The sequence below is a fragment of the Scyliorhinus canicula genome, chromosome 19, assembly GCF_902713615.1.
Source record: "Scyliorhinus canicula chromosome 19, sScyCan1.1, whole genome shotgun sequence".
Taxonomy (NCBI): domain Eukaryota; kingdom Metazoa; phylum Chordata; class Chondrichthyes; order Carcharhiniformes; family Scyliorhinidae; genus Scyliorhinus; species Scyliorhinus canicula.
The window spans coordinates 51,144,702-51,170,871 of NC_052164.1; the positions used below are offsets into that span (position 1 = coordinate 51,144,702).

At 45.8% G+C, this 26,170-nt stretch overlaps 2 protein-coding genes across 2 annotated transcripts in view; one reads left to right on the forward strand and one right to left on the reverse strand.

Moving 5' to 3' along the window:
* The window catches only part of dcaf7 (ddb1 and cul4 associated factor 7), a 62,298-nt gene extending 40,299 nt beyond the window's left edge, over positions 1-21,999 (forward strand). Inside the window, exons 5-6 of the mRNA XM_038779582.1 lie at positions 4,111-4,228; positions 13,687-21,999. Of these exons, the coding sequence (XP_038635510.1) occupies positions 4,111-4,228; positions 13,687-13,859 (291 nt within the window). The 3' untranslated portion in view covers positions 13,860-21,999. The remainder of the gene's footprint in view (positions 1-4,110; positions 4,229-13,686) is intronic.
* A 1,139-nt stretch (positions 22,000-23,138) lies between these two features.
* kcnh6a (potassium voltage-gated channel, subfamily H (eag-related), member 6a) overlaps positions 23,139-26,170 on the reverse strand; it is a 357,081-nt gene continuing 354,049 nt past the window's right edge. The window contains exon 15 of the mRNA XM_038779154.1: positions 23,139-24,528. Within this exon, the coding sequence (XP_038635082.1) occupies positions 24,193-24,528 (336 nt within the window). The 3' untranslated portion in view covers positions 23,139-24,192. The remainder of the gene's footprint in view (positions 24,529-26,170) is intronic.

The window sequence follows — 26,170 nt, forward strand, 5'->3', positions numbered from 1 at the left end:
CCGAGAGCATCATAATCACATTCAGGAGCCTCCGGACATTTGCATTCAGCTGTCTACCCTTCACAAATCCCGTCTGATCCTCATGTATCACTCCCGAGACATAATCCTCAATCCTAGTGGCCAGGACCTTCGCCAACAACTTGGCATCCATATTGAGGAGTGAAATCAGCCTGTATGAGCCACATTGCAGCGAGTCTTTGTCCCGCTTGAGAATAAGCAAGATCAGAGCCCGCAACATCGTCAGGGGAAGAGTTCCCTTTTCCCTCGCCTCGTTAAAAGTTCTCAACAGCAACAGAAACAACAGTTCCGAGAACTTCCTATAGAATTAAATCGGGAACCCATCTGGTCCCGGGGCCTTGCCCGCCTGCATACTCCCCAACCCCTTAACCAGCTCCTCCATCCCGATCGGGGCCCCCAAACCGTCTACCTGCTCCTCCTCCTCTGATTTGTACAAGTTCCCATTGAAGTCCCTAAAGACCTCATTTATTTTGGCTGGACTCTGCACCATATTCCCTCCCTTGTCCCTGATTCCCCCAATTTCTCTAGCCGCCTCCTTCCTCTGCAGCTGATGCGCTAGCATTTGACTCGCCTTCTCCCCATATTCATACGCTGCTCCTTGCACCTTCCTCCACTGGGCCACAGCTTTTCCCCGTAGTCAGCAAGTCAAATTCTGTTTGGAGGCTCCGGCGCTCCTTGAGCAGCCCCTCCTTGGGGGATTCCACATATCTCCTATCCACCCTAAGTATCTCTCCGACCAATCTATCCCTCTTCCTCCTCTCCTTTTTTCTCTGGGAGCCCTGAAGGAGATGAGCTCCCCTCTAACCACCGCCTTCAGCGCCTCCCAGAACACACTCACCAAGACCTCCCCATTTTCATTGGCCTCCATGTACCTCTGTATGCACCCCCGGATCCGCCCACAGACCTCCTCATCCGTCAACAATCCCACGTCCTTGCGCCACAGCGGGCGCTGGCCCCTCTCTTCCCCTAACTCCAGCTCCACCCAGTGCGGGGCGTGATCCAAAATCGCGATGGCCGAATACTGCAACAAGCCCCAGATCAATACAGAAGGCATTACAAATAGCGTCTGAAAAACAAGAAACTTTTTTTTAACATGACCGCTGCAGCAAAGTTCAAAGACTTCAGTCCGCCACCAGTCCTTTCCTTCTCACGAAATCCATTGCTTCCTCGGACGACTCAAAATAAAAATGTCGCTCCTCTTACGTGACCCAAACACGGGCCGGATACAGCAGTCCAAACTTAACCTTTTGCTTGAAAAGGGCCGACTTTATCTGGTTGAACACTGCTCTCCTCCTGGCCACCTCCGCACTCGGGGAGGGTGGGGGGTGGGCAGGGGCCCTCCGCACGCGACTTCCTCGGGAGGGCTCTGTGAGCCCTGTCCATCTCCAAGGGTCAGGAGAACGTCCCATCCCCCAGTAACTTCTCGAACATGCCTGCTATGTCTGTCCCAGCGTCCGTTCCTTCGGACCCCCCCCGGAAGACCAACGATTCTCAAGTTCTGCCGGCGGGACCTATTCTCTAGGTTCTCCACCTTCTCCAGGAGTCTTTTCTGCTGGTCTCTCAGCATCCCCACCTCCAACTCCGCCACAGCTTGATGCATGTCCTCCTGCTCATTCAGCGCCTTTTCCACTTTCTGGATCGCCCGGTCTTGAGCATCCAATCTAAGTTCCAGCCACGTAATCGATTCCTTAATCGGGTCCAAGCATTCCTGTTTCTGCTTGGCGAAGCCCTCCTGAATGAACTGCATCAGCTGTTCCGTTGACTGCTCGGTCGTCAAGCCAGGACCCCGGTCGCCCGCCATGCTTTTTCCCGCTTCAGCCCAAGCCTTCTCTGTTTGCCTGTTTCTTCCTTTGCGAGCACTTCTGGTCCGCCTCTCCATGCACTGATGGAGGAATTGACTTCACAATTGCCTCCGCCATCAATTTACCGAATCAAACCCGACAAGAAATTGGGGGAAAAGGTCCAAAGATCCGACCCGAGCGGGAGCCACCAAATATGCGACCTACTCCTTCATATCCGCCACCGGAAGTCCCCTTTCTTACTTCTAAGCTCAACCCATGAAGCCTCATTTGTTGACCCGTTTAATATATTATCCATTCTCACAACTGGAATTGATTATTTAACCATTAGTGCTACTTTTTATCTCCCACTCTATCCGGGGAACACTGGGAGCAGTTTATTTTTTAAATTGTAGAGTACCTAATGTTTTTTTCCCAATTAAGGTACAATTTAATCTGGCCAATTCACCTACCCTGCACATTTTATTGGGTTCTGGACGTGAGACCCATGCAGACACTGGGACAATGTGTAAACCCAACACGGGGCAGTGACCCAGGATTGAACTCGAGTCCTCTGTGCTGTGAGGCAGCAGTGCTAACCACTGTACTGCTCCCAACTGAGACCAGTTGATGCATTCCCTGACACTTTTCATTAGGAGGCAGGAAACAAAATGAAGAAAAGAGTGCTGCTCATTACCTCTGAAGATACTAGTGCCTCATCATTCTTATCAAGTCATAGAAGCATTGTAGCACAGAAGGTGATCATTTGGTTCATTTGCTGGAGGAATCCAATCAGTACCATGCTCCTACCCCGATTCCTGAAGTGAGTTTATTTCTCTCATGTGCCGAACTATTTTCTGTTGTTGAAATTGCTGATCATCTCTTCCACCACTCTCGTAGGCCATGTGTTCCAGGTCATTACCATGTTTTTTGGAAACAAAAAAAAAGGACTACATCTCTTGTCTAAAAACCTTAAATCTGTGGCCCCTTAAGCCTTGTATGATCAGATAATGGGACCAGTTTTTGTCTTACCTTCTCTAAACCTTTTGTAATTTTGTACGCTATCAAATCTCCCCTCAATCTGCTTTACTCCAAGGAGAGCAACCCCAGCTGTTCCAATCCAAGCTTGTAGCTAAAATCTCTCATTCTGGTCAATCTTCTCTGCATGCTGACAGAGGCTCTAACATTTTCCCTCGAGCGTGGTGACCAGAACTGGACTAAATGCCTCTGTATGAAGCCCAAGACTCCATGTGCTGCAAACTACTTTCTCCATAAATCCTGCCAGCTTCAAAGATCTGTGCATGTGAACACCCAGGTTCCTCTGCCTCCGCATAGTCTTTACAATTGTGCGATTAAGTCCAAATTATTTTGTCTCCTTATTCTTTCTCAAGATACAGGGGTCATTTGATACCCGGGGGGGCTAGTTGTCCCTGGTCTTTTTGTGAGTCAAACCGTGGCAAAGTAAGAGTCTTGTGCTCAGGCCTATGAACCCAGGCCAACAGCAAATTTTCAGTGGCGATGGCGGAAGAGCTAAAACCTCGAGACAATGGCTTCGTACAGGGGAAAACATCCTTCAGGAAGAAAACTTGTTGTTTATATTAGGCACATGTGAGGAAGACAACAGAAAGCCATCTCGTGTACTCTTCTCCTGAGTCAGATTGCTCATTGAAATTGAAAATGGGGGCATCTGACACACAACTGAATACGGAAAGCGCAAGGCTGAGACGAGAAGAAAGTATATTTGTATCTGTCCATGGGCAGATCTCGACTACTGTCTACCCTTCTTTCAAAATGCATCATCTCATACTACTGTCCTATCTACCGCCTGTTGTAGTCAATTGGATCATCCTTATTGTTTGCTGCATCGTAAGTTTGGCATGAGCAAATTTTGAAATTGTGCCTTGTGCACCCAAGCCTAGGTCATAGCACAGAAGGCAGTTGTCCTAGCACTGACCCCTGGGAAACCCCACTGCACAATACTCTTGTCTGAAAAATAACCATTTACCACTACTTTTGTTTCCTGTCACTCGGATAACTTTGTATGCACATTGCCCTTCAGCTAAAGTGAGGGCAATGTGGAACATAACCAAATGCTTTAAGAAGTCCATATATATCTTAGCTTGACTTTCTTTGTTACCTCATTAAAAAAAAATCCAGTATTTCATGGTGGGGGGGGGGGGGTTAGTTTACTTTCGGATTCCAGTGAGGCATTAATTTTGCTTCGTAGACCCTACATCGTTGTTACCTTGCTGTTGCTAATTACTCTTTTCCATCAGTCTATGATGAGCTAAAACTATGAGCCTCTCCTTTGTAGGTGGTTATTCTCGATGTTCGTGTGCCCTGCACTCCCGTGGCCCGGCTAAACAATCACCGAGCATGTGTGAATGGCATTGCTTGGGCTCCGCACTCATCCTGTCACATCTGCACTGCAGGTAAGAACCATACACTTGGCCAGTTTGTTCCAGTCCTGAGCGAAAGCTGTCACCTTGAGATACAGAGCAGAGAGTCAAATACTGAGACAGGATTACCCAATCACCTCTGGTGGAATAGATAAAACCGTGTGGCTCCCACCAGTGAAGTATTCTGAATGTATGGGACTAGTTTTTTTTTTCTAAACTAATTTGTGAGGATTTTGTGTTGAGCAGTGCTGAGAATAGAACTGTTTCCATTCCAGCAACAAACAGCTGAGGTACATTGTTGGCTAAATGCAAAATAAAGTTCCCTCCATTCAGCAACACTGCTCAAACTGTAGAAGGGCACTTCCATTGCCAGTGTGCGACATTTCCTATCAGATTAGACCCGTGGGTCTGAGTGAAATTACTGCAGAAATGTGGGCGCATGTCAACTAGGACTGAGATTGAAATTCCCTGAATAATTTCCTAGTTTGGTAGAATTTTTGCAGGATTATTTTTCCCCAGATACTTATAGAACATAGAACTTATCAAATTCCCTTTTTTTCTGGCCCTCTTCTGTTTCTATTTGGGTATTCCATGTCCTCACAGCCCTTCACTTGCCTTCCTTTGTTATTTTGCTAAGGACTGAAATGTATTGTCCTCTAATTAGTGATTCACCTTGGATGTCAAAAGGTATGATCCCGATTTAAATCCTCAAAACCTCATTATTTTGAAGGTGTCAATCAGATCTCCTTTTAACCTCCCTTGTTACAGCATTACAATTTCTCTTGTTTTTTTAAACCAAAAATCTCAGCCCTGAAAAATGTACAAGTTAATCCTTTTGTACCCTATATGTGGTCTTAACATCTGTCGTAGGTATGCCCAAAACTGGCCACTCGACAATCCAGTCATTTGTGTGAGTTTACCATTATCTCTCGCTCTCTCATATTCTGTGCTCCTATTTATAAAACCTGGGATTCTGGATCTCTTTTTACAGTTTTAGCAACTTGTGTATCTGAACACAAATCTTTGCTCTTCTTTTGCTTTTTCATGTTTTAGCACGTACTGCAGTTCTTTTCTGCTCTCTTCCCAGGATGTATCTCTCCCTTTCTCAGCATCAATTTTTTTCCAGCACGCACTAATGCAGGCTCATCCAGCCAATCTGCTCAGTTGGCGGGGGGCAGCCCATTTCAATATTTTTCTCACTTGAAGGGCCAATGATCAAATTTCAGAAAGAAAATTAAAAAAAAAAAATTTAGAGTGCCCAATTCTATTTTTTTTTCCAATTAAGGGGCAATTTAGCGTGGCCAATCCACCTTTCCTGCACGGTTGTAGGGGTGAGACCCCCGCAGACACGGGAGAATGTGCAATCTCCATACGGACAGTGACCCGGGGTTGGGATTTAACTCCAGTCCTCGGTGGCGTGTGGTAGCAGTGCTAACCACTGCGCCACCTGCCTCCTCAGAAAGAAAAGGTCTGGCACAACAAAAAACTGAATTTCCAATAAGTTGAGGTTTTAAAGAAAAAAACTATTGCTGAAAAAAAGTACAGCAATGATTTCTTCAGTATTTACAAACGAGAGGGGCCATATTGTTGGAGAGGACAGTGTGAAACAGACTGGTAAGCTCGAGGAGATACTTGTTAGGAAGGAAGATGTGTTGGTCATTTTGAAAAACTTGAGGATAGACAAGTCCCCCGGGCCTGACGGGATATATCCAAGGATTCTATGGGAAGCAAGAAATGAAATTGCAGAGCCGTTGGCAATGATCTTTTCATCCTCACTGTCAACAGGGGTGGTACCAGGGGATTGGAGAGTGGCGAATGTTGTGCCCCTGTTCAAAAAAGGGAATAGGGATAACCCTGGGAATTACAGGCCAGTTAGTCTTACTTCGGTGGTAGGCAAAGTAATGGAAAGGGTTACTGAGGGATAGGATTTCTGAGCATCTGGAAAGACACTGCTTGATTAGAGATAGTCAGCACGGATTTGTGCGAGGTAGGTCTTGCCTTACAAGTCTTATTGAATTATTTGAGGAGGTGACCAAGCATATGGATGAAGGTAAAGCAGTGGATGTAGTGTACATGGATTTTAGTAAGGCATTTGATAAGGTTCCCCCTGGTAGGCTTATGCAGAAAGTGAGGAGGCATGGGATAGTGGGAAATTTGGCCAGTTGGATAACGAACTGGCTAACCGATAGAAGTCAAAGAGTGGTGGTGGATGGCAAATATTCAGCCTGGAGCCCAGTTACCAGTGGCGTACCGCAGGGATCAGTTCTGGGTCCTAATGAATTAATGACTTGGATGAGGGAGTTGAAGGGTGGGTCAGTAAATTTGCGGATGATACGAAGATTGGTGGAGTTGTGGATAGTGAGGAGGGCTGTTGTCGGCTGCAAAGAGACATAGATAGGATGCAGAGCTGGGCTGAGAAGTGGCAGATGGAGTTTAACCCTGACAAGTGTGAGGTTGTCCATTTTGGAAGGACAAATATGAATGCGGAATACCGGGTTAACGGTCGGGTTCTTGGAAATGTAGAGGAGCAGAGGGATCTTGGGGTCTATGTTCATAGATCTTTGAAAGTTGCCACTCAAGTGGATACAGCTGTGAAGAAGGCCTATGGTGTGCTAACGTTCATTAGCAGAGGGATTGAATTTAAGAGCTGTGGGGTGATGATGCAGCTGTACAAAACCTTATTAAGGCCACATGTGTGCAGTTCTGGTCACCTCATTTTAGGAAGGATGTGGAAGCTTTGGAAAAGGTGCAAAGGAGACTTACCAGGATGTTGGCTGGAATGGAGAGTAGGTCTTACGAGGAAAGGTTGAGGGTGCTAGGCCTTTTATCATTAGAACGGAGAAGGATGAGGGGCGACTTGATAGAGGTTTATAAGATGATCAAGGGAATAGATAGAGTAGACAGTCAAGAGACTTTTTCCCTGGGTGGAACAAACCATTACAAGGGGACATAAATTTAAGGTAAATGGTGGAAGATATAGGTGGGGATGTCAGAGGTAGGTTCTTTACCCAGAGAGTAGTGGGGTCATGGAATGCACTGCCTGTGGAACTAGTTGAGTCGGAAACGTTAGGGACCTTCAAGCGGCTATTGGATAGGTACATGGATTATGGTAGAATAATGGAGTGTAGATTAATTTGTTCTTAAGGGCAGCACAGCAGCATTGTGGATAGCACAATTGCTTCACAGCTCCAGGGTCCCAGGTTCGATTTCGGCTTGGGTCACTGTCTGTGTCGAGTCTGCACATCCTCCCCGAGTGTGCGTGGGTTTCCTCTGGGTGCTCCGGTTTCCTCCCACAGTCCAAAGATGTGCAGGTTGGGTGGATTGGCCATGATAAATTGCCTTTAGTGTCCAAAATTCTATGATCTATGATTAACCTAGGACAAAAGTTTGGCACAACATGGTGGGCCAAAGGGCCTGTTCTGTGCTGTATTTCTCTATCTCTCTATCTATCTATCTTATCTATCTTATCTATCTCCTAGCAATAAATATTTAAGCTATAAATAAAGTAATAAAAATGACCAGAGTGTGAGACGGTCAGTGTATGTAGGTGGTTGTGTGCATGTGTTGGTGTGTGGTGGTGAGTGAGTGCGAAAATGGAGATTGGGTTGATGGCAGGTTCTCACAAGCGTCCCTGCTAAGAAACAAGAGCCTCCCAATTACTGAATGGAATTCATAAACCATTTCCAGCACCCCAAACCCCCGATTGAAAGAAATCCCAAAAACGTAACAATTTTCAACACAGGTTCAAATCCAGCCGAGACAGATGAGCTAAACAAATTAGGTGCATCGTCTCAGGGTCACGTGCCACCATTACCCACGAGAGCCAACCTGCTGCTTATCCTTTTTTAATTCAAAGTTGAGTTGAGAAATTCTGTTTAAAATAAGGATCTTGAGGTTTTGCTGCGCCCTTTACTTCTTGGAAACTAGTCTACTCATCAGCCTAATCATGAACGGTTGGAAGCATTCCCATTATTTACTGTCTTGTTTGCCAACTTTATATTTCAATTCATTGTTAGTTCCATTTTGTTACCATTCCAAAGTTGCCCATTAGCCTCATCAGCTACCATAATTTAATACTATTTGCCCTCCTGGTCAGTTTATATCCTGAACTTAATTATATTGTGTTTACTCTATTGACCCTGAGACGATGCACCTAATTTGTTTCGCTCATCAGTCTAGGTTGGGTTTGAATCTGTTTTGAAAATTGTTAAGCTTAAAAAAAAATAAAAAATTTATATTGAAGTTTTCACAAAATATCAACAACAAAAATATAAAGTGCAAAAAATGTAAGGGAAACTCAGTAACAAAAATAATAAATTAACACCCGCCCAAACACACAGCAAATATATACACCCAGACAAAACCTCCAATATATATAGAAACAAAACTGAAATAGCCCCCCCCACCCCGCCATGTCATTGATCCAAGCCTCAACGTTTGGGGGCCTCGCATCCCTCCACTGAAGAAGAATCCACCGCCAGCCTACCAGGGACGCAAAGGCCAGAATACCGGCCTCTTTCGCCTCCTGCACTCCCGGCTCCTCTGCTATCCCAAATATTGCGAAACCCCAGCCCGGTTTGACCCTGGACCCTACCACCCTTGACACCGTCCTCGCTACACCCTTCCAAAATTCCTCCAGAATATATGGGTGTCGTTTGCTGGACTCCCTGAGCACCTAATACACCTCTCCTCACCCTCAAAAAACCAGCTTATCCTTGTCCCGGTCATGTGTGCCCTATGCAACACCTTGAACTGTGTGAGGCTGAGCCTTACACATGAAGAGGAAGAGTTTTTTTTTATAAATGTTTTTATTCAGTTTTCATATTTTATATTGAACAAATTACAAATTGTTAGGAGAGAAAAAAAAAACAAACATGCAAAAATTAACATACATATTTACAGGTAAGCATCTTCGTAGTAGTAACTGCGCCCCCCCCCCCCCCCCCCCTCAACATGTTTATTTAGTTTGGTTTTGGGCCTTAGCTAGCCATCGAACCCCCGTAACGAACCTGTAGCCCCCCCCCCCCCCCTCCCGCTACCTTCCCCCGACTATTCTTCCTCTTGTACATTGGCCACAAATAGGTCCCGGAACAGTTGCATGAATGGCTCCCACGTTCTGTGGAAGCCGTCGTCCGACCCTCGGATGGCAAATTTGATTTTCTCCATTTGGAGAGATTCCGAGAGGTCGGACAGCCAGTCCGCAGCTCTGGGCGGTGCTGCTGACCACCAGCCAAACAGGATTCTATGGCGGGCGATCAGGGAGGCAAAGGCAAGGTCGTCCGCCCTCCTCCCCAGGAATAGATCTGGCTGTTCTGAAACCCCGAAGACCGCCACTATCGGGCATGGCTCCACCCTCACTCCCACCACTTTGGACATAACCTCGAAGAAGGCTGTCCAGTACTCCACGAGTCTGGGGCAAGACCAGAACATGTGGGCGTGGTTGGCCGGGCCTCTTTGGCACCGTTCACATCTGTCTTCCACCTCCGGGAAGAACCTACTCATACGGGTTCTTGTTAAGTGGGCTCTATGTACCACTTTTAGTTGCGTCAGGCTGAGCCTTGCGCACGTGGAGGTGGAGTTGACCCTATGCAGTGCTTCGCTCCAGAGTCCCCACCCTATCTCCATCCCCAGGTCGTCCTCCCATTTCCTCCTTGTTGCGTCCAGTACGGTGTCGTCCCTATCTACCAGTCGGTCATACATGTCACTACAGTTCCCTTTCTCTAGGATACTTGCGTCCAGTAGGTCTTCCAGTAGTGTCTGTCGTGGCGGTTGTGGGTACGTCCTTGTCTCCTTTCGTAGGATGTTTTTGAGCTGCAGGTACCGTAGCTCGTTCCCCCCAGCTAGCTGAAATTTCTCTGTCAGTTCGTCCAGTGTTGCGATCCTGTCGTCCGTGTATAGGTCCCTGACTGTCAGTGTCCCCCCGTCCTGCCTCCACCTTTTGAAGGTGGCGTCAGTCAGTGCTGGTGTGAACCTATGGTTGTTGCAGATGGGAGCCCTGTTCGACATTTTGGTCAGGCCAAGTTGCTGCCGCAGTTGGTTCCAGGATTGGAGGGTGGCTGTCACCACTGGGCTGCTGGAGTGTTTTTTGGGTGGGGATGGGGAGTGCTGCCGTGGCGAGGGCCCGGAGGGAGGTTCCCATGCAGGAGGCCTCCTCCGCACGCACCCACTCAGCTTCTGGCTCCTGGATCCATCCCCTTACTCGCTCGGCTGTTGCTGCCCAGTGGTAGAATTGTAGATTCGGGAGGGCTAACCCTCCCCTGGTTTTTGTTTTTGTAAGACCTTCTTTGGGATCCTAGCATTTTACCCCCCCATACGAACGCCATGATGAGTTTGTCCAGCGCTTTGAAAAAGGCCTTGGGGATGTAGATCGGAATGGATCTAAACAGGAAGAGGGACCTGGGCAGTACGTTCATTTTGATCGTCTGAACTCCCCGCGAGGGAGAGCGGGAGTGTGTTCCATCTTTGCAGGTCCTTTTTAACTTCCTCCGTCAGGCTGGTGAGGTTCCATTTGTGGATCCCTTTCCAGTCATGGGCTATTTGGATCCCCAGGTAGCGGAATTTATGTCGGGCTTGTTTGAACGGCAGCCCCTTTAGTGCTGCCCCCCCCCCCCCCCCCCCCCCCCCCCCCTTGCGGGTGTACTGGGAAGATCTCACTTTTGCTCATGTTGAGTTTGTAGCCCGAGAAGGCTCCAAACTCTTTCAGGAGCGCGATGATTCCGTCCATGCTGCTTTGTGGGTCCGAGATATAGAGGAGCAGATCATCCGCATAGAGTGAGACTCTGTGCTCTCTACCTCCCCTTCGGATCCCCCTCCAATTTTTTGCTGCCCTGAGCACGATTGCTAGCGGTTCAATTGCTAGTGCAAACAGCAGCGGGGACAGTGGGCATCCTTGTCTGGTGCCCCTGTGCAGCTGGAAGTATTGGGAGTTGGTATTGTTGGTCTGTACACTCGCCATGGGAGCGTTGTACAGGAGCTTTACCCAAGCGGTGAACCCTGTTCCAAGCCCGAACCGCTCCAGTACCTCTATGAGGTATTTCCACTCGACTCTGTCGAAGGCCTTTTCTGCGTCCAGGGAGACGATCACCTCTTGTGTTCTCTCCCCGGAGGGGGTCATTATCACGTTCAGCAGGCGCCTGATGTTCGCGGTAAGCTGTCTACCTTTGACAAAGCCCGTCTGGTCCTCTGTGACCACCTCAGGTACACAGTCTTCTAGCCTTTTGGCTAGGATTTTGGCCAGTATTTTGGCGTCTGCATTCAGCAGAGATATGGGTCTGTATGACCCACATTCCGTTGGGTCTTTGTCTTTCTTAGGTATCAGCGAGATTGAGGCCTGTGCTAACGTGGGTGGCAACGTGCCCCTAGCTAGCGAGTCTGTGAACATCTCCCGCAGGTGCGGGGCCAGCGCTGTCGCAAATTTTTTGTAGAAGTCCGCCGGGAATCCGTCCGGGTCCCGGCGCCTTCCCCGCCTGCATGGAGCTAATGCTCTCCATGATCTCTCCCAGTGCTAGTGGTGCTTCCAGATCCCGTTTTCTGCCCTCTCCCACGACTGGTATGTCCAGTCCGTCAATGAAGAGGAAGAGTTGACTCTCCCTAGGGCATCTGCCCAAGACCCCTGCTCGATCACCTCCCCTAGCTCCTCCTCCCACTTACCTTTCAGCTCCTCCACCGAGGCTGCCTCCTCCTCCTGCATCACCTGGTATATTGCCGAAATCTTACCCTCTCCAACCCACACCCTATCCTGTACTGTGCGTGGCGGCAGCAGTGGAAATCCCACCACTTGCCACCTAACAAACACCCTTACCTGTAGATACCTAAAGGCGTTTCCCGGGGGAGCCCGTACCGCTCCTCCAGCTCACCCAGGCTCGCGAACTTCCCATCCACGAATAGGTCCCCCAACCTCCTTATCCCTGCTCTGTGTCACCCTGCAAACCCTCCATCTATCCTCCCCGGGACAAACTGATGGTTTCCCCATATCGGGTTCCACACCGAGGCCCCCAACTCCCCCCTGTGCCACATCCACTGCCCCCAGATTTTGAGGGTAGCTGCCACCACCGGGCTCGTGGTGTACCTCGTTGGAGGGAGCGGCAGTTGCCAGCGCCTCCGAAAATTGTTAAGTTTTGGGCAGCACAAGTAATTAGCACTGTGGCTTCACAGCACCTGGGTCCCAGGTTCGATTCCCTGCTGGGTCACTGTCTGTGCGGTGTCTGCACGTTCTCCCCGTGTCTGCATGGGTTTCCTCCCACAGTCCAAAGACGTGCAAGTTAGGTGGATTGGTGACCAGGAGGGGTTATTGGGTTATGGGGATAGGGTGGAAGTGAGGGCTTAAGTGGGCCGGTGCAGACTCGATGGGCCGAATGGCCATCTGCACTGTAACTTCTATGTTTTGGGGTTATTTTCAATCGGATGTTTGGGGTGTTGGAAGTGGTTTGTGAATTCCATTCAGTAATTGGGGGCAGCACAGTAGCATTGTGGATAGCACAATCGCTTCACAGCTCCAGGGTCCCAGGTTCGATTCCGGCTTGGGCCACTGTCTGTGCGGAGTCTACACATCCTCCCCGTGTGTGTGTAGGTTTCCTCCGGGTACTCCGGTTTCCTCCCACAGTCCAAAGATGTGTAGGTTAGGTGGATTGGCCATGATAAATTGCCCTTAGTGTCCAAAATTGCCCTTATTGTTGGGTGGGGTTACTGGGTTATGGGGATAGGGTGGAGGTGTTAACCTTGGGTAGGGTGCTCTTTCCAAGAGCCGGTGCAGACTCGATGGGCCGAATGGCCTCCTTCTGCACTGTAAATTCTATGTAAACAATTGGGAGGCTCTTGTTTCTTAGCAGTAGACAGCATTTAGCAATCTCACTTTAAGGTGTGCTGGCCTGACCTGGCCTCCATCAATGGTTTCTCCCTGTGCCTTTCGGCTAGCCTCTGCTCAGCTCCTCTGTCCTTTTGGCTGAAGTCAAGGAACATTCCTTTTTAAAAAAAAATTAAGGGGCAATTTAGCGTGGCCAATTGACCTACCCTGCGCATCTTTTGGGTTGGAGGGAACACACACACGCAGGCACTAGGAGAATGTGCAAACTCCACACAGACAGTAACCTGGGGCCACGTACAGTGACCTGGGGCCGCGATCGAACCTGGTTCCTCGGCACTGTGAGACAGAAGTGCTAGCCACTATGCCACCATGCCACCCTGTCCAGGAACATTCCCGATGGACAGAAATGATGGGCTATTCAGATGATTTAAACAGACTCCACTTTCACACTTAAAAAAATAAATAAAGCTGATTGTCCCCTTTGTGTTTTATTTGAAACCTGAAACAGTAAGCGCTCCACCCCAGGTTAAACTGATCTGCACAGAGAAGGAAAAACCGCAGGCTTTATTCACTTGTCCATAAGCACTTTCAATTAGAGGATTGTCTGACTCTGGGTATAGTCTGTTAATTGCGATAGGGCTGATATCTTGTACTCTTGGTCTGAACTAACTTGTGTTTTTGTTTAAAGCGGATGACCATCAGGCACTTATTTGGGACATCCAGCAAATGCCACGTGCCATCGAAGACCCCATCTTGGCCTACACAGCGGAAGGAGAAATCAACAATGTCCAATGGGCATCGACCCAGCCTGACTGGATAGCAATTTGCTATAATAACTGTCTTGAGATCTTACGGGTGTAGTCCTGTTGACTTACACTAGTTGAGGGAGGGAGATGGGGCCTGTTGTATGTATGTGCGGTGCAAATGAGTTAAAGTTAAGGATGCTTGTGCTGATTCTCAGTGTTGTGTTATTGTATACTGAGTGCAATTGGCTCTTTCTGGGTTCAAAGTAACTTTTTTTTTGGATTCCTGATCCATTTCCCCTTTTAAAAAAAGAATACTTAAACCAGCTAGGAAAAGGAGAAGTTTTATTCAATGAATTAACCCCACCTCTGGTAATGTCCATCCCGTAGTACAACATTAATCTTTTTTAAAATGTCACTGTAAATAAAACTCTAAATTTTGCAATTGGGCTAATACCGGCTGGGGTAATTCTAGTTTCAGAACAGTTCCGTTCTCTTCTCCAGTTCAGTTAGGCGATTTTTACTGTACCCCCGAGTAAGGGTCTTTGCTTCCAATGCAACTGGGAGCTATCCTTTGCACCAGGTGTGTGGAAGTATTTTTTTTCTTTGATTGAAAGGTGAGAATGTGTCTTTTCCAAAATTAATATTGGGGAATACTGGCAACTTGAAGCCGTAAAATCTGTTTGTGGTGATGTTTATTGTCTGAAGTGAAGGTTCTCTGTAGTATCTAGACAGTGAGGAGAACGCTGAGTGATGCAGTCAGCAATGATCAGTGCCTTTTGAGAATGCACCCTGACTGCACCAGCAACACCATCCCCATTCATCTGCCTGAATGAGCAGTGTGAATTTGTGCAGGCAGCCGTAACACCTGAACGTGACTCCGAGAGCAAGACTTGTGGAAACGACCTGCAAAATGTGATTATTCTTTGTTCAGTTCTGCATTTTCCCAGGCTGGGCACCAGATGCAGCTCCGTCTCTTGTAATGTAAATGAAGTGTTGCACCCATCATTGGAAATGGAGAGCACCATGAAGAGATGGAATGGGCAGCAGAGTGGGCATGGTGCAATGGCTAAGGCTAGCACTGCTGGCCATTGGAGCCATCATTTTACTTGGCTACAAACTGACAAATTATCTCAATCAGTCCATTCAAATCCAGGATTACAGTTCCATATCTAACCGCCTCCCCACAGTTGGCTCTCCATTGATCTGTTGTTGTTGTCTGTTTCTATGATATAAACAGGGTAAATGTGGAGCATTTATTTCCAGTTTAACTGGATTGTTGAGTGCGGCTTCATGCTGGTTGTGCGAGACAAAGTGAGTTATGCTAAAACGGGGCTCATAATCTGAGAGCCGTGCTCACTGCTTCCCCCCGCTCGCTTTGTGTTTTACGCTGCCTATTTCTGGGGTGGGTGTGGGGGCGGGTAGTGGTGGTGAAGGGCAAGGGGGAGCAGTTTGAGGGATCTTTTGGTATTGATGGCAATTCCCCCAGGTGAGATGTTTAATTAAAAATGGCAAATGCCATTCATTAGGAAGTGTATCTTGAGGCAATAGAGACTTGTTATGCTTTGTCCCTACATTTCACTTTAATGTCTCTATCCTGTCCTACCCACCCTGCAACCTATGGAGTAGCGTGAAGCAGGAACAAAGACCATATAATCTTCTTTAAGGAATGGACTGAAAAGACATAGTGACAGAGTACAATTGACAAGCAATAAAAATATACACTCCTGCGCAACACAGCTGCAGTTAGACCCTCGTGGCTGTGTTGGGTTATTATGTGCTTTATTTGTCCACCCTTGCGTTCTGTAATCCAGCCTTGTCGTTTTTCTCCTCTGGCGTAGGTGGTGCAAAACTAACCTGCTGTGAATGTGTGCGTGCACATGTGCGTACACCAGAGTTCTCTTCAAAACTGCTTTAGATATTAAAGCATAAGATAAGACAAGGGGAATTACCTTACATTTCCAGCTAGTACTTGCTGGGGATATCTCCGATTGGTGGCTAGAATGCTCAACTTTGGTTATTTCCCAGCAAGTGACAAAAAACTGAAACTTTGCCTTCTTTTCCCGTGTACTCAGTCATCCTCTTCTCATCATCAATCATAATATAGAGAGTCCCGGTGGAGTTGGTGAAAAATAGATCATGCTCAAATCTTTGTTTACTGATGGACTCCTGCAGCCCCATCTCCTTATATAGTTAACATTGTACTAATTCAGGGAAATAGTTGGCAACTGTAGGATTTTTAGGGGGAGGGGGCATTGTGTGATCAGTAACAGGAATAGATATGCATTGCTGCATACAGCACACCATGGGGAATGGGCCACCAATGTCTAATTCAGAGCACTTAAGTCTGGTTTGAAGCTGATTGGAGTCCAGGCTGGGTTCTGGTAGTGAGGGAACTGTAATTGGAATTGTGAATGCCATATTTTTAACCACATGCTGTATTGGTTTCTTATACAGCCAGGGCACAGAATGCAACTGTAAAGTTCAGTCGTGATGTATGCGTTAATTAACTGTATTTTGAACTGTATTGTCCTGGGCAGCAGTACTGATGGTACAGTTGTGTTGCAATATAATACTGGGGTACAGGCCTCACTGGAGGCTGTCACTAGAATATGGTTACAGTTTGGCTGTTATAGGTGTGTTATCGGTGAAGGGAACAAACTAAATTAATAAATTGAAATATTGTGAAATTTTTTGCACATTGGAGTGATTGAATATTGTGTAATAATACTGTGTTATAAATACCTATTATTGCTGACACCGATATTTACCAGGTGAAGGTTTGTGCTAAACCAATGAGTAGCCCTGGTATGTTTATAATTCCAGTTCTTTTTCATTGAACCTTTTGACAGCCAATGACCGTGCCCTCTCAATCCTAACTGACTGGGAGCACTTTGTTATCAGTGCTTCCACTATGTGGTAGTTTTCTTATTTTAGTAATTGCCTGACTCTAGCCTAATTCCAGTGCCTCATTAGTAGTTGCTGCACCCACTTGTGTTTGTAAGCAGTGGGTACTCAGGGAGGCCATGTTGAAAAATAGTGAGGTCAGAGACGTTCGATGTAAAGCTCCCAGGTATTTTAACAGCTTGTGTTTTCATGCCTTTGTGCATAGTCAATGCTCTGTAAGAGGTTCTGGTTTCCTGGTCAATGGGTGCATTGGAATTCTTTTGTTACCAAGTGACCAGACTAAATGTAGCCAAATGTTAAAAGGCTGCAATGCAAATCCACTCTTGCTAAAAGTACACCGGTTAATGTTAAAGTCTGTTGTTAAAGTCAGTGTGTTGTGAGAGTGAATAATATAGGTGAAACTATGTGCATAAAAGAAGCTCCTAGCCCCAGTGTCTGTTGAAATAGCTACTCGCACCATGGCCCAGTATTTGTTGAGTAATGTTACTCCCATTCCTTTGACCTGTAAGTAGTCTGCCAGTATCCAATTTTGAAATGGAGTGGAGTGGAGTGGAAATTTTGTATGAGCGAGAGTGAGCCTGTTGATTCATGTAACCCTTTTAATTGGTTGATGTGTGATGGGCTACCATGTTTCTTGGTGCATTGCTGTTGTAGGTGCTAAAAAGTACTACATCTTTAGTGATGAGTCTTGCCACTGTAAATAGTGTCACATCTTCATCTGTCTGATTCTGTTGCAAATATAAAATAGTATTTTTACACTAGACTTTTTCCTACAGCATATGCTTAAAAACTCCTAAATTATACCACCTGCTTGCGATTGTTGCCAGCAACAAAAAGCTGATTGCTTTGAAAATGTGTTTTTAAAATTAATAAAAATATCAGAGTTCATCTTGTGACACAAGTGGATAAAATCACCACTGAAAGATCAACCCCAGTGTCAGCTGAGAACCCTGGTCTGTGCTGAGTTTGCTGATATCAGTTGGAAACACAGTACTGGTTAGAGCTATACATGAACCCTTTTGGAAAATGTATAGTTGTCTGGTCAGAACAGGATTCTGACTGGGTTCACATTATGATATTGGTTGAAAAGGGGAGATTTTGTACCCATGATGTCATAACCCAGACTTGGTAAAGTTGTATGTCTATAGATTGGACTGTAATGCCTTCACTATTCAGTTTATAACTTGCTTATTTATTCACCTGACATTGCCATGTGGTGACATTTCTCACCCAACACCCACTTAGCACAGGTACAGACATCATTTTCCTCAATTAGTGAGGACAGTTCATTGTACCTCTTGTTCTGAAGGAGTTCTTGCTGACATTCCAGAATAACATGCAATAGCTCGGATATAGCCGATTAACTTCAGTCAATACCAGCACAGTTCAATGGTTGCATTCTCAAATTTCCATTAAATATTGTCATGAATTGTGAAAAAGGGAGAATATGTACAGATTGTAACCTTGTAACTTCATACGTGTCTGGTCAGAGGTGGATGGCATAGGATGAAGTATGAACGGTTACTCTCACTGGTGGAAGAGGGATAGGAGATGATTAATTGAAAGTACTTTTGTTAATGCAGTGGCACCAATATTTTAAAGAAGCTGACAATAGGCTCTGGGATGGCAGCAGCAATTCTGATGTAGTTGGGAATCACTGGTCTAATAATATTGTAGAATCACAGTTCTTGTATATCAGAGCTCCTCTCTCTATTCCCCCTCTCACCCTGAATTTCTAACGATGGCTCTTTCCCTGCTGAGGGTGAAGTCCTCTGCTGGCTCATTAGATGATCAATTAGTTGAACTACCAAGATCACCGGTTCAGTTGATCTTGAGATGCCCTCTGGCAAGAGAGCACTACCAATTGCCCTCGGCTAGGTTATCCTTCACGCCAATGACACGCAGCTCTCTTGTGGCGGTTGTGCTACTGAGCTGTGGAATTCTTACAATGATGCCCCAGTCATTCAAATAATTATAAAGTTAACTTTCTGTTTGAATTTTTAATATTTCTTTTTGGAGCCCTGCTTGTTGAGTGTGTGTGTGCGTTCCCATCTGCATGGCTTGGATCATATTAAGCCTTCAGTGATGTTGATGGGAGTATTACAAAATAATAGTTACAGTAAACCCCAAACAGAATAGCACTGGCAGTGGTATCACTGAGTCCTTATATTCTATAACTTGCCCATTGCTGTTGGAAATGCGGCTTTAATTTGTGGGGTTTATTAATCTACATACATTGCCAGTTGATTGCTCCGTCCCCTGACATGTGTTAATGCACAGCATTGCAAATAGGATCCTGATCACTGCTGCAACACTGGTTTAGGATTCCACTGTTTCTGTGTGGAATCAATAATTTGTGCAGTATGTGTTTTCGATGTTAGAGAACCTGTCGTGTGTTCCTGGCAGTTGGAAGGAAGGAGATGGGTCGTGTCACTGATTCTTCTGGGTTACACTGCATTCTGTGTCGGGGCAACAATATCATAGTTGGTCACTGACTGAAACCATGTTTGTACAACTTTACAGTGTATTCACGAGGATTTTAAGAAGCATGATGTGGGCAGATGAGAGTTTCAGGCAGTGGTGTTGTAGGTGCAGTTTATTTACTGGGATTCCGTCAAGACCAATTGTGGATGGATTTTGTTTTATGACTCTGCCTGCCTGGGCTGAATGTGGAGAGTGTGGGTATTTTCAATTGTACAACCCCAGGCTCAGGCCTAATATTGGTGCCGAAAACAATTTGAGTCGGAAAGTGTACATCAATGGATGAAATATGAATTCTTCTCTAGGCTGTTTGTATAACTTCTGGGTGTAGTGAAAGTGCTGCGTCAGAAAGTTCTTCAGATGAACAGCAGAAATGGTCTCATTTAACTGCAGCTAACACCTGCGGGGAAGGTATGCAATGTCGATAAGTGGGAGTATAAAATCAAATCTGTCGTTTCACCACTTGGAGCCCACCAGCGTAATCGCATTGTTGTTTTTGTGTTGCTTATAGTTGGTCGGGCACATATCTCCCTCTGGTCGGGCAGCAAGATGGCGCAGTGGTTAGCACTACTCACGGTGCTGAGAACCCGGGTTTGATCCCGGGCCCCGGGTCACTGTCCGTGTGGAGTTTGCACATTCTCCCTGTGTCTGCCTGGGTCTCATCCCTATGATGCACAGATGTTCAGGTCAGGTGGATTGACCATGCCAAATTGGGGAGGGGAAATAAATGGGTACTCTAAATTATATTTAAAAAAAAACAAATATCCCTCTGGTATCTAACTGGAATGTGTCAGCAGGTTGTTTGGCCACAGGAGGCATTGCAACTGAGGCCTATCTCATGCATGCACTTTCATGATAGTGGCTGCTCCACTACTGACAACTTGAACCAAATCTTCCTTGCCCTCTACTCTCTCTTTCTCCCACCCATCCAATGGCACTGGACTCAATTGAAGAACTTGCTGTCCTGACTGAGATTGGCTAATTGCACATATACATGGGGCTTCCTTTACCTACCAAATTGAAGGGGCAGTGTGTTGATCTAATTTAATCCTTGTTTGCTGCAGGCATCAAACGTGGCTATTTTGATCAATAGTTTTTAATTCAGATGTGCTAATGGCATCCTGCTTAGTTATTTGAGGCGGCTAAGAGAAACATCATGCATTTAATTCCGTCTGTTTACTGACCTTCCTGTTTAAAGAAATCCAGAACTCTGCAGGGTACCTGGTGTGTGGTATGAATCCACATGAAATATGTATGATCCAAGCTTTATTGGTCCAGTTAACTGATCCCAGTATGGCAGTGTGGATGCTGCAGATTGGGAGGGGGCAATTATGGAATCCTGCTAATGTTCGTTATCCTGTAATTCCTGTCTGATTGTCCAGCAAGATGAGATTGGGCTTGCCCTCCTTGCTACTGCTCACTATCTGGGCTCATAATGGCCATTTGGGCCAGCTCCAGGAATGGTCATTGATGCCACTGATGTCGGGTAGTGTGGGGAAAGTGGGCTTTGGGCTGGGGAGGAGGTAATCCAAGGCTTGAAGTCGAACAGCAGCAGAGAGCAGAAAACCCCCAAGAGCCGATTTATGCCTGAGGTCACCATATATAAAGTTGACTGTGTACTCCAAACACTCGCTGTTAAAGCCCAACACACTGGTTTCATTCTGATAGGCCCCACCTTTCTGTTGGTGTGTTGTGGTTGTCAAGTTGTGGCAATCGGCATCAGTGACTGCTGGTGATACCTTGTGTACTGAGTAAGCTGTTTCTGAGTTCTGCATTTGAAAGGTGACCGTTTCACTGATGCCCACAGATCTTTTGTTCTGTGTCATTAGATTCCAGACTTGTTCATTGTGTAGCGCAACTTAAATTTGTTTATTTGCAGTGACAGTATTCCTAGATGTATGTTCCAATAAGGTGTATAAAGTATTAGTGCATGCTGCTTGGAAAGGATAAAGCACAAATCCTAGTTTGGGAAGGGAAATGGGGTTGCTCAGTTATTGTAGACTGCCAGCATTATTTTTTTGTGCCCTGTCCATTTCTGGGGTAGGGTGTAGTCATATATTTCAAAAGGAGTTGTGCATTTGTCCGCTTCCTGTACATAAAGCAGCCCCCTTCTTGAACAAGAAAGTGGGTTGCATTGTATTTGTAATCCAGTCACCAACCCTCAATTGAATGGATAGCCAACTGTCCAGTTCCACACTGCAGGGACAAGTCACTTTATTTGGTGAACTAAATCCTTTCTTCCTGAAGCTTTTACTATAAAATCTCAACTTGCACGTTGCCTCTTTTAATGACATCTGTCTGCACATTATCGCCAGTGTTACAGTTAAGGTTTGGTGTTGTGTGCACCCCCTGCCCCTCATTTTAAACCTGTTGCAGGGCAGCTGAGTGTAGCTGCCAATTGTTTTTGAGTAGTTAGTTCAGGTGCTGTATAGCAGATGAGGCAGGAATCCTGTGTGTTTTTTAAATTCCTCACATTTTGATTTTATTTTAAAACACAATGCACCCTTTGAATTATATGAGCTGGACATGTTCGTATGGCATTGTTTCTTCAGCTATTCACAGAAGCTTTGTCCTAGCACTTTTGGCTGGTGCCCCAAAGTCTAATTTGAAGGCAAGTGCATTTAAGTTGGAAGGAGCATCCATCTTATATTGAAGAAACAATTTGTCTTTAATTTAAAAAGTCTTCAAATTTCTGAATGTCCATTTACCCTGTGAATGGCATTTTTCCTATTTATATTGTGCGATTTTTGTCCAGTTTCTGTTCATTAATGAATGCATAGCTGAGTGCTTTCTTAGAACTGTAGAATGTTTTTGTTTACAATGGAATATATAAGATGTTAACTTTTTCTTAATAAAATTACTGAAGCGTGTCAGTGTTGTTTTCATTGGCCAGTTTTTTTCCCATTGGTCTTTGCTGTATCAGTATTGGAAAATGCAACATGGTCTGGTAGGTTATCACATGTCATGCTTATTTCCATGCTTCTCTCAGTCCCATCCCCTGATCTATCCTCATTGCCCTGCAAGTACATTTTCTTAAAGTGCCCATGCAATTTCTATTTAAAATCATTGTCTCTGACTCCTTCACCCTTGTGGCCAACTGGTTCCAGATCACTACCACCAGTTGCGTAAAAGAGATTTTCCTCACATTCTCCCTTGCATCTCTTGCTCAAAGCACGGTAGCACAGTGGTTAGCACTGTGGCTTCATAGCGCCAGGGTCCCAGGTTCATTCCCGGCTGGGTCACTGTGCAGAGTCTGCACGTTCTCCCTGTGCCTGCGTGGGTTTCCTCCAGGTGCTCCGGTTTCCTCCCACTAGTCCCAAAGACCTGCTGTTAGGTCATTTGGACATTCTGAATTCTCCCTCTGTGTACCCGAACAGGTGCCAGAATGTGACAAATCTGGGCTTTTCACAGTAACTTCATTGCAATGTAAGCCTACTTGTGACAATGACGATTATTATTATTACCTGTTTCTTTCTCTCTTCCCCCTCCCCAAACTTCAGGATTCTGATGCCTGCACTGATACTGTGTGAAGTAGATACAGCAATGTTCCTCTACATTTTCCAACAATAAATATAAAAACACTCACAATGCTGGATCTGCTAATCTAGCATTGATAAAATTAAGAATATGGATCATGTTCGCATGATAAGCTCCAGTGACATCCATACTCTTAGTCTGACTCAATTCTACAAATATTGAAGATACGCGAGGATGTTTCAGTACACAACACCACAGTATAATTTATGGAAAACAGCCTATTTGTGATGAGATGGTGGTTAGTTAAGCTGATGGTTTTTAGTGAGAGAATATGATGGTCAGGACAGACACCAGGGAAATTTGACTTGTACTGAGGGTTTTTTTTTTGTTTGCCTGAGATGAGATAGGGCCTCCAGTTAACATCTCATCAAAAAGACAGAACCACCAACAATACTGTATTCTCCCAGTACGTGGAAAACATCCACTGAAGAAGTGCATGTGCTGGTTGGGCGATGCTCCAATAATGACAGCATTTTTCAGTTAATAAGCTTACTGTTTATTAAATATTCAAATGCACATCTGTTTCCATGGACAAGATTGCTTGGCCAATCACAACATTGCCCCCATTTTTCTATGCAATCAAATGTCACTCAACCCCATGAGCTGTCGGCCCAGTTGTTTTCTGGAGGATGAAGGCAGCAGCAATATGAAACAGGATCGGGTTCAGGTGAGGTTTCTGGCAGTGTGGAGAGAGTTGGGACCATGCAGCGTGTACATGCCATCTACTTCTTACCAAATACATCCATGTTATGCGGGGGAGGGGGGGAAGAAAATGCTAACTGTCCTCCATTATAATATCACCAGAGAACTGAGAAAACTCAATGACTGCTTTGCCCACCTTTGGATTGAGGTGTTTACAGGGTGCAAGGTTGGCGGAGGATTTGGAGCATATACTCATGCAGGGAGTGGAATTCTGGTGTTAGCACTGGGTTCATTTTAACCTCTTTGGTCAGTGTCGAACGGACTGTAGTAGATTCACTGTTGCCATGGCACACTGCCTGATGATTGAGTGACATCAATGGATAAGCAAACTGCAATGGGTGTGTAACTGTCAGCCAATTGTTAGAGCTTGAAAGTTATGACCCTTACCACAACAGCTGGCAAGGCAAGTCAAGTCCCATTTGCAGTGCACCAAGCACACTCAGTTACTGCATCGGTCAGATACACACCAATGTACCACCTTCAATTCCATTGCTGCCCAACAGTGTTGGGTTTCAATTCATTGAACATTGTTTCTCGATCTACAACCAGACCTTTGTGACAATGTTTTTGAAATATCCTGAGTGTTCACAGAATGGCTGTTTTTGTTTCCTGTGGATGATAAATACTTTAAAAATCAGCAATGAAATTAAACTGGATTGGGCTTGCTGCGGTTTTTCCTCATGTCCATAATCGTACACAAATCCAAATTGGGTTGTCTTGCAGCTGTTTTAGTAATACAGTCCTGCCCAATCTCCCTTTCCGCAGCATCAAAAACAAGGGACAGACCGGACCCCCCAAGGCAGCACTGGTCTCTGCAATGTGGCTCAAAAAACAGGATAGAGTGAGGTAAAGTTCCTGCAAACTCCTGTGAGGCCCCTAACTGCCTGGAAGGACCGGGTCCGACACATGCCGCTTAATGTCTGTACATGTGGCTGGAACTTTCCAAATGCTCTGGGAGTGAGGGAAAGCGAGCAGGGCTGAAGTAAGTAGGTGAGGCAGTCGGTCATCTGAAAGATTTGCCCGAAGGGGTGGTGACGTTTCGTGTCCAGACTGAGGATGGAAGGGTGAGGGGTTGGATCTGGCAACCGACTCTCAGCTGAGCTCCAACAGAGAACTTTTCCCTGGGAGATCTGTTTCTCCCTTTTGGAGTAGCATGGAACCTGGAAAGGAAACACAATTCCATGTGAATTGGTTGTGCTAATTATGTTCATACAGTTTAAATGATCTTCCCTTCCAGGCCTAAAGAAAATCTTTTCTAATCTTGTGGATAGCTTCGGTGGGGTGGGGTGGGGGAAGGGTGGGGTGGGGAGGGGTGGGGGGATGGGGAGGGGTGTGGGAGGGTTGGGTGGGGAGTAGTGGGTTGTGACAAATATTGATTAACATGAACCACCCCCACAAGAAAAAGGGGAGAGACAAGACCTGAGGAAAGAGGCTGAAACAAGGACAGGAGTCGGTCAGAAAACTAGCAAACTTGCTCCATCATTCAATATAGAACATTGAATCCCGACAGTGCAGAAGGAGGCTATTCGGCCCATTGTGTGCACCGACCCTCCAAACGAGCACCCTACTATGCCCACTCACCCACCCTAACTCCCAAACCCCACCTAACCGACACATTCTTTGGACTCAGCAGAGCTAACCACTGTGCTACCTTGCAGCAGATTATGGCTGATCTTCAAACTCAACTCACCTAAGCCCATGTCCCACTCCAGAATTGCAAGGAGTCACAAGCCTTTGAGTGAAGAAGGAGGGAGGGAATCTTGTGGAGCTAGAGGAAATGGGCGAGGAATACTTTGCATTAGTTTTTCACCAAAGAGAAGGAATTGGTGGATGTTGAGTCTCGAGAAGGGTGTGTAGGGAACTGCAGGCCGGTGAGCCTTACGTCAGTGGTAGGGAAATTACTGGAGAGAATTCTTCAAGACAGTAACTTCATTGAAGCCTACTCATGACAATAATCAATTTTCATTTCATTTCATTTTTCATATCCTTCCTTAGATTTGGAGATGGGATTAAAACTAGTACAGTATTCCAGGTGCTGTGTCCGAAAGGCCTGTTAAATTGGAACAAGACCTCCATGTTCCTGTGCTTCAATCCCTCTGCAACAAAGGCCAAAGTAATTTGCCTTCCTAATTGCTTTTTGTACCTGTATGTTAACGTGTGTTTCTTGTAACAGTGCACACAAGTCCCTCTGAATATCGACATTTACAAGCTTCATGACTTTTGATATATGCTGTTTTCTATTCTCACAACAAAAGTGAACAACCTCTCGTTTCCCCACATTATACTGCAACTACCACTTGTTACCCATTCATTTAAACTGTCTATATCTCTTGCAGCCTCTATGACCTCCTCACAGCTTACATCCCCAGCTAGCTTTGTATCACCAGCAAAGGGTATGATGGATGATGTAGATATAGTAGTCCAGGAAGAAACATTGTGAGATACTGGATGGGATAATCATAAAGAGAGAGAAGGTACTTGAAGGATTGAAATATTTGAAAGTTAATAAGCCACCAGGGCCAGATGGATTGTTTCTGAGGCTACTAAAGGAGGTCAGGGAGAAGATAGCAGATGTTCTGAAGATGATTTTTCAATCCTCACTGGACACAGGGGAGGCACCAGAGGATTGAAGAAATGCAAACGTGGTTCCATTGTTAAAAAAGGGTTCAAAGGAAATGCCAAACGTTTATAGGCTAGCTAGTCTTACATCAGTGGTGGGCAAATTAGTAAAATCAACCCTGAGAGATCAGATTAACTGTCACACAGAAAGGCATGGGATAGTCAGCATGGATTTGTTAAAGG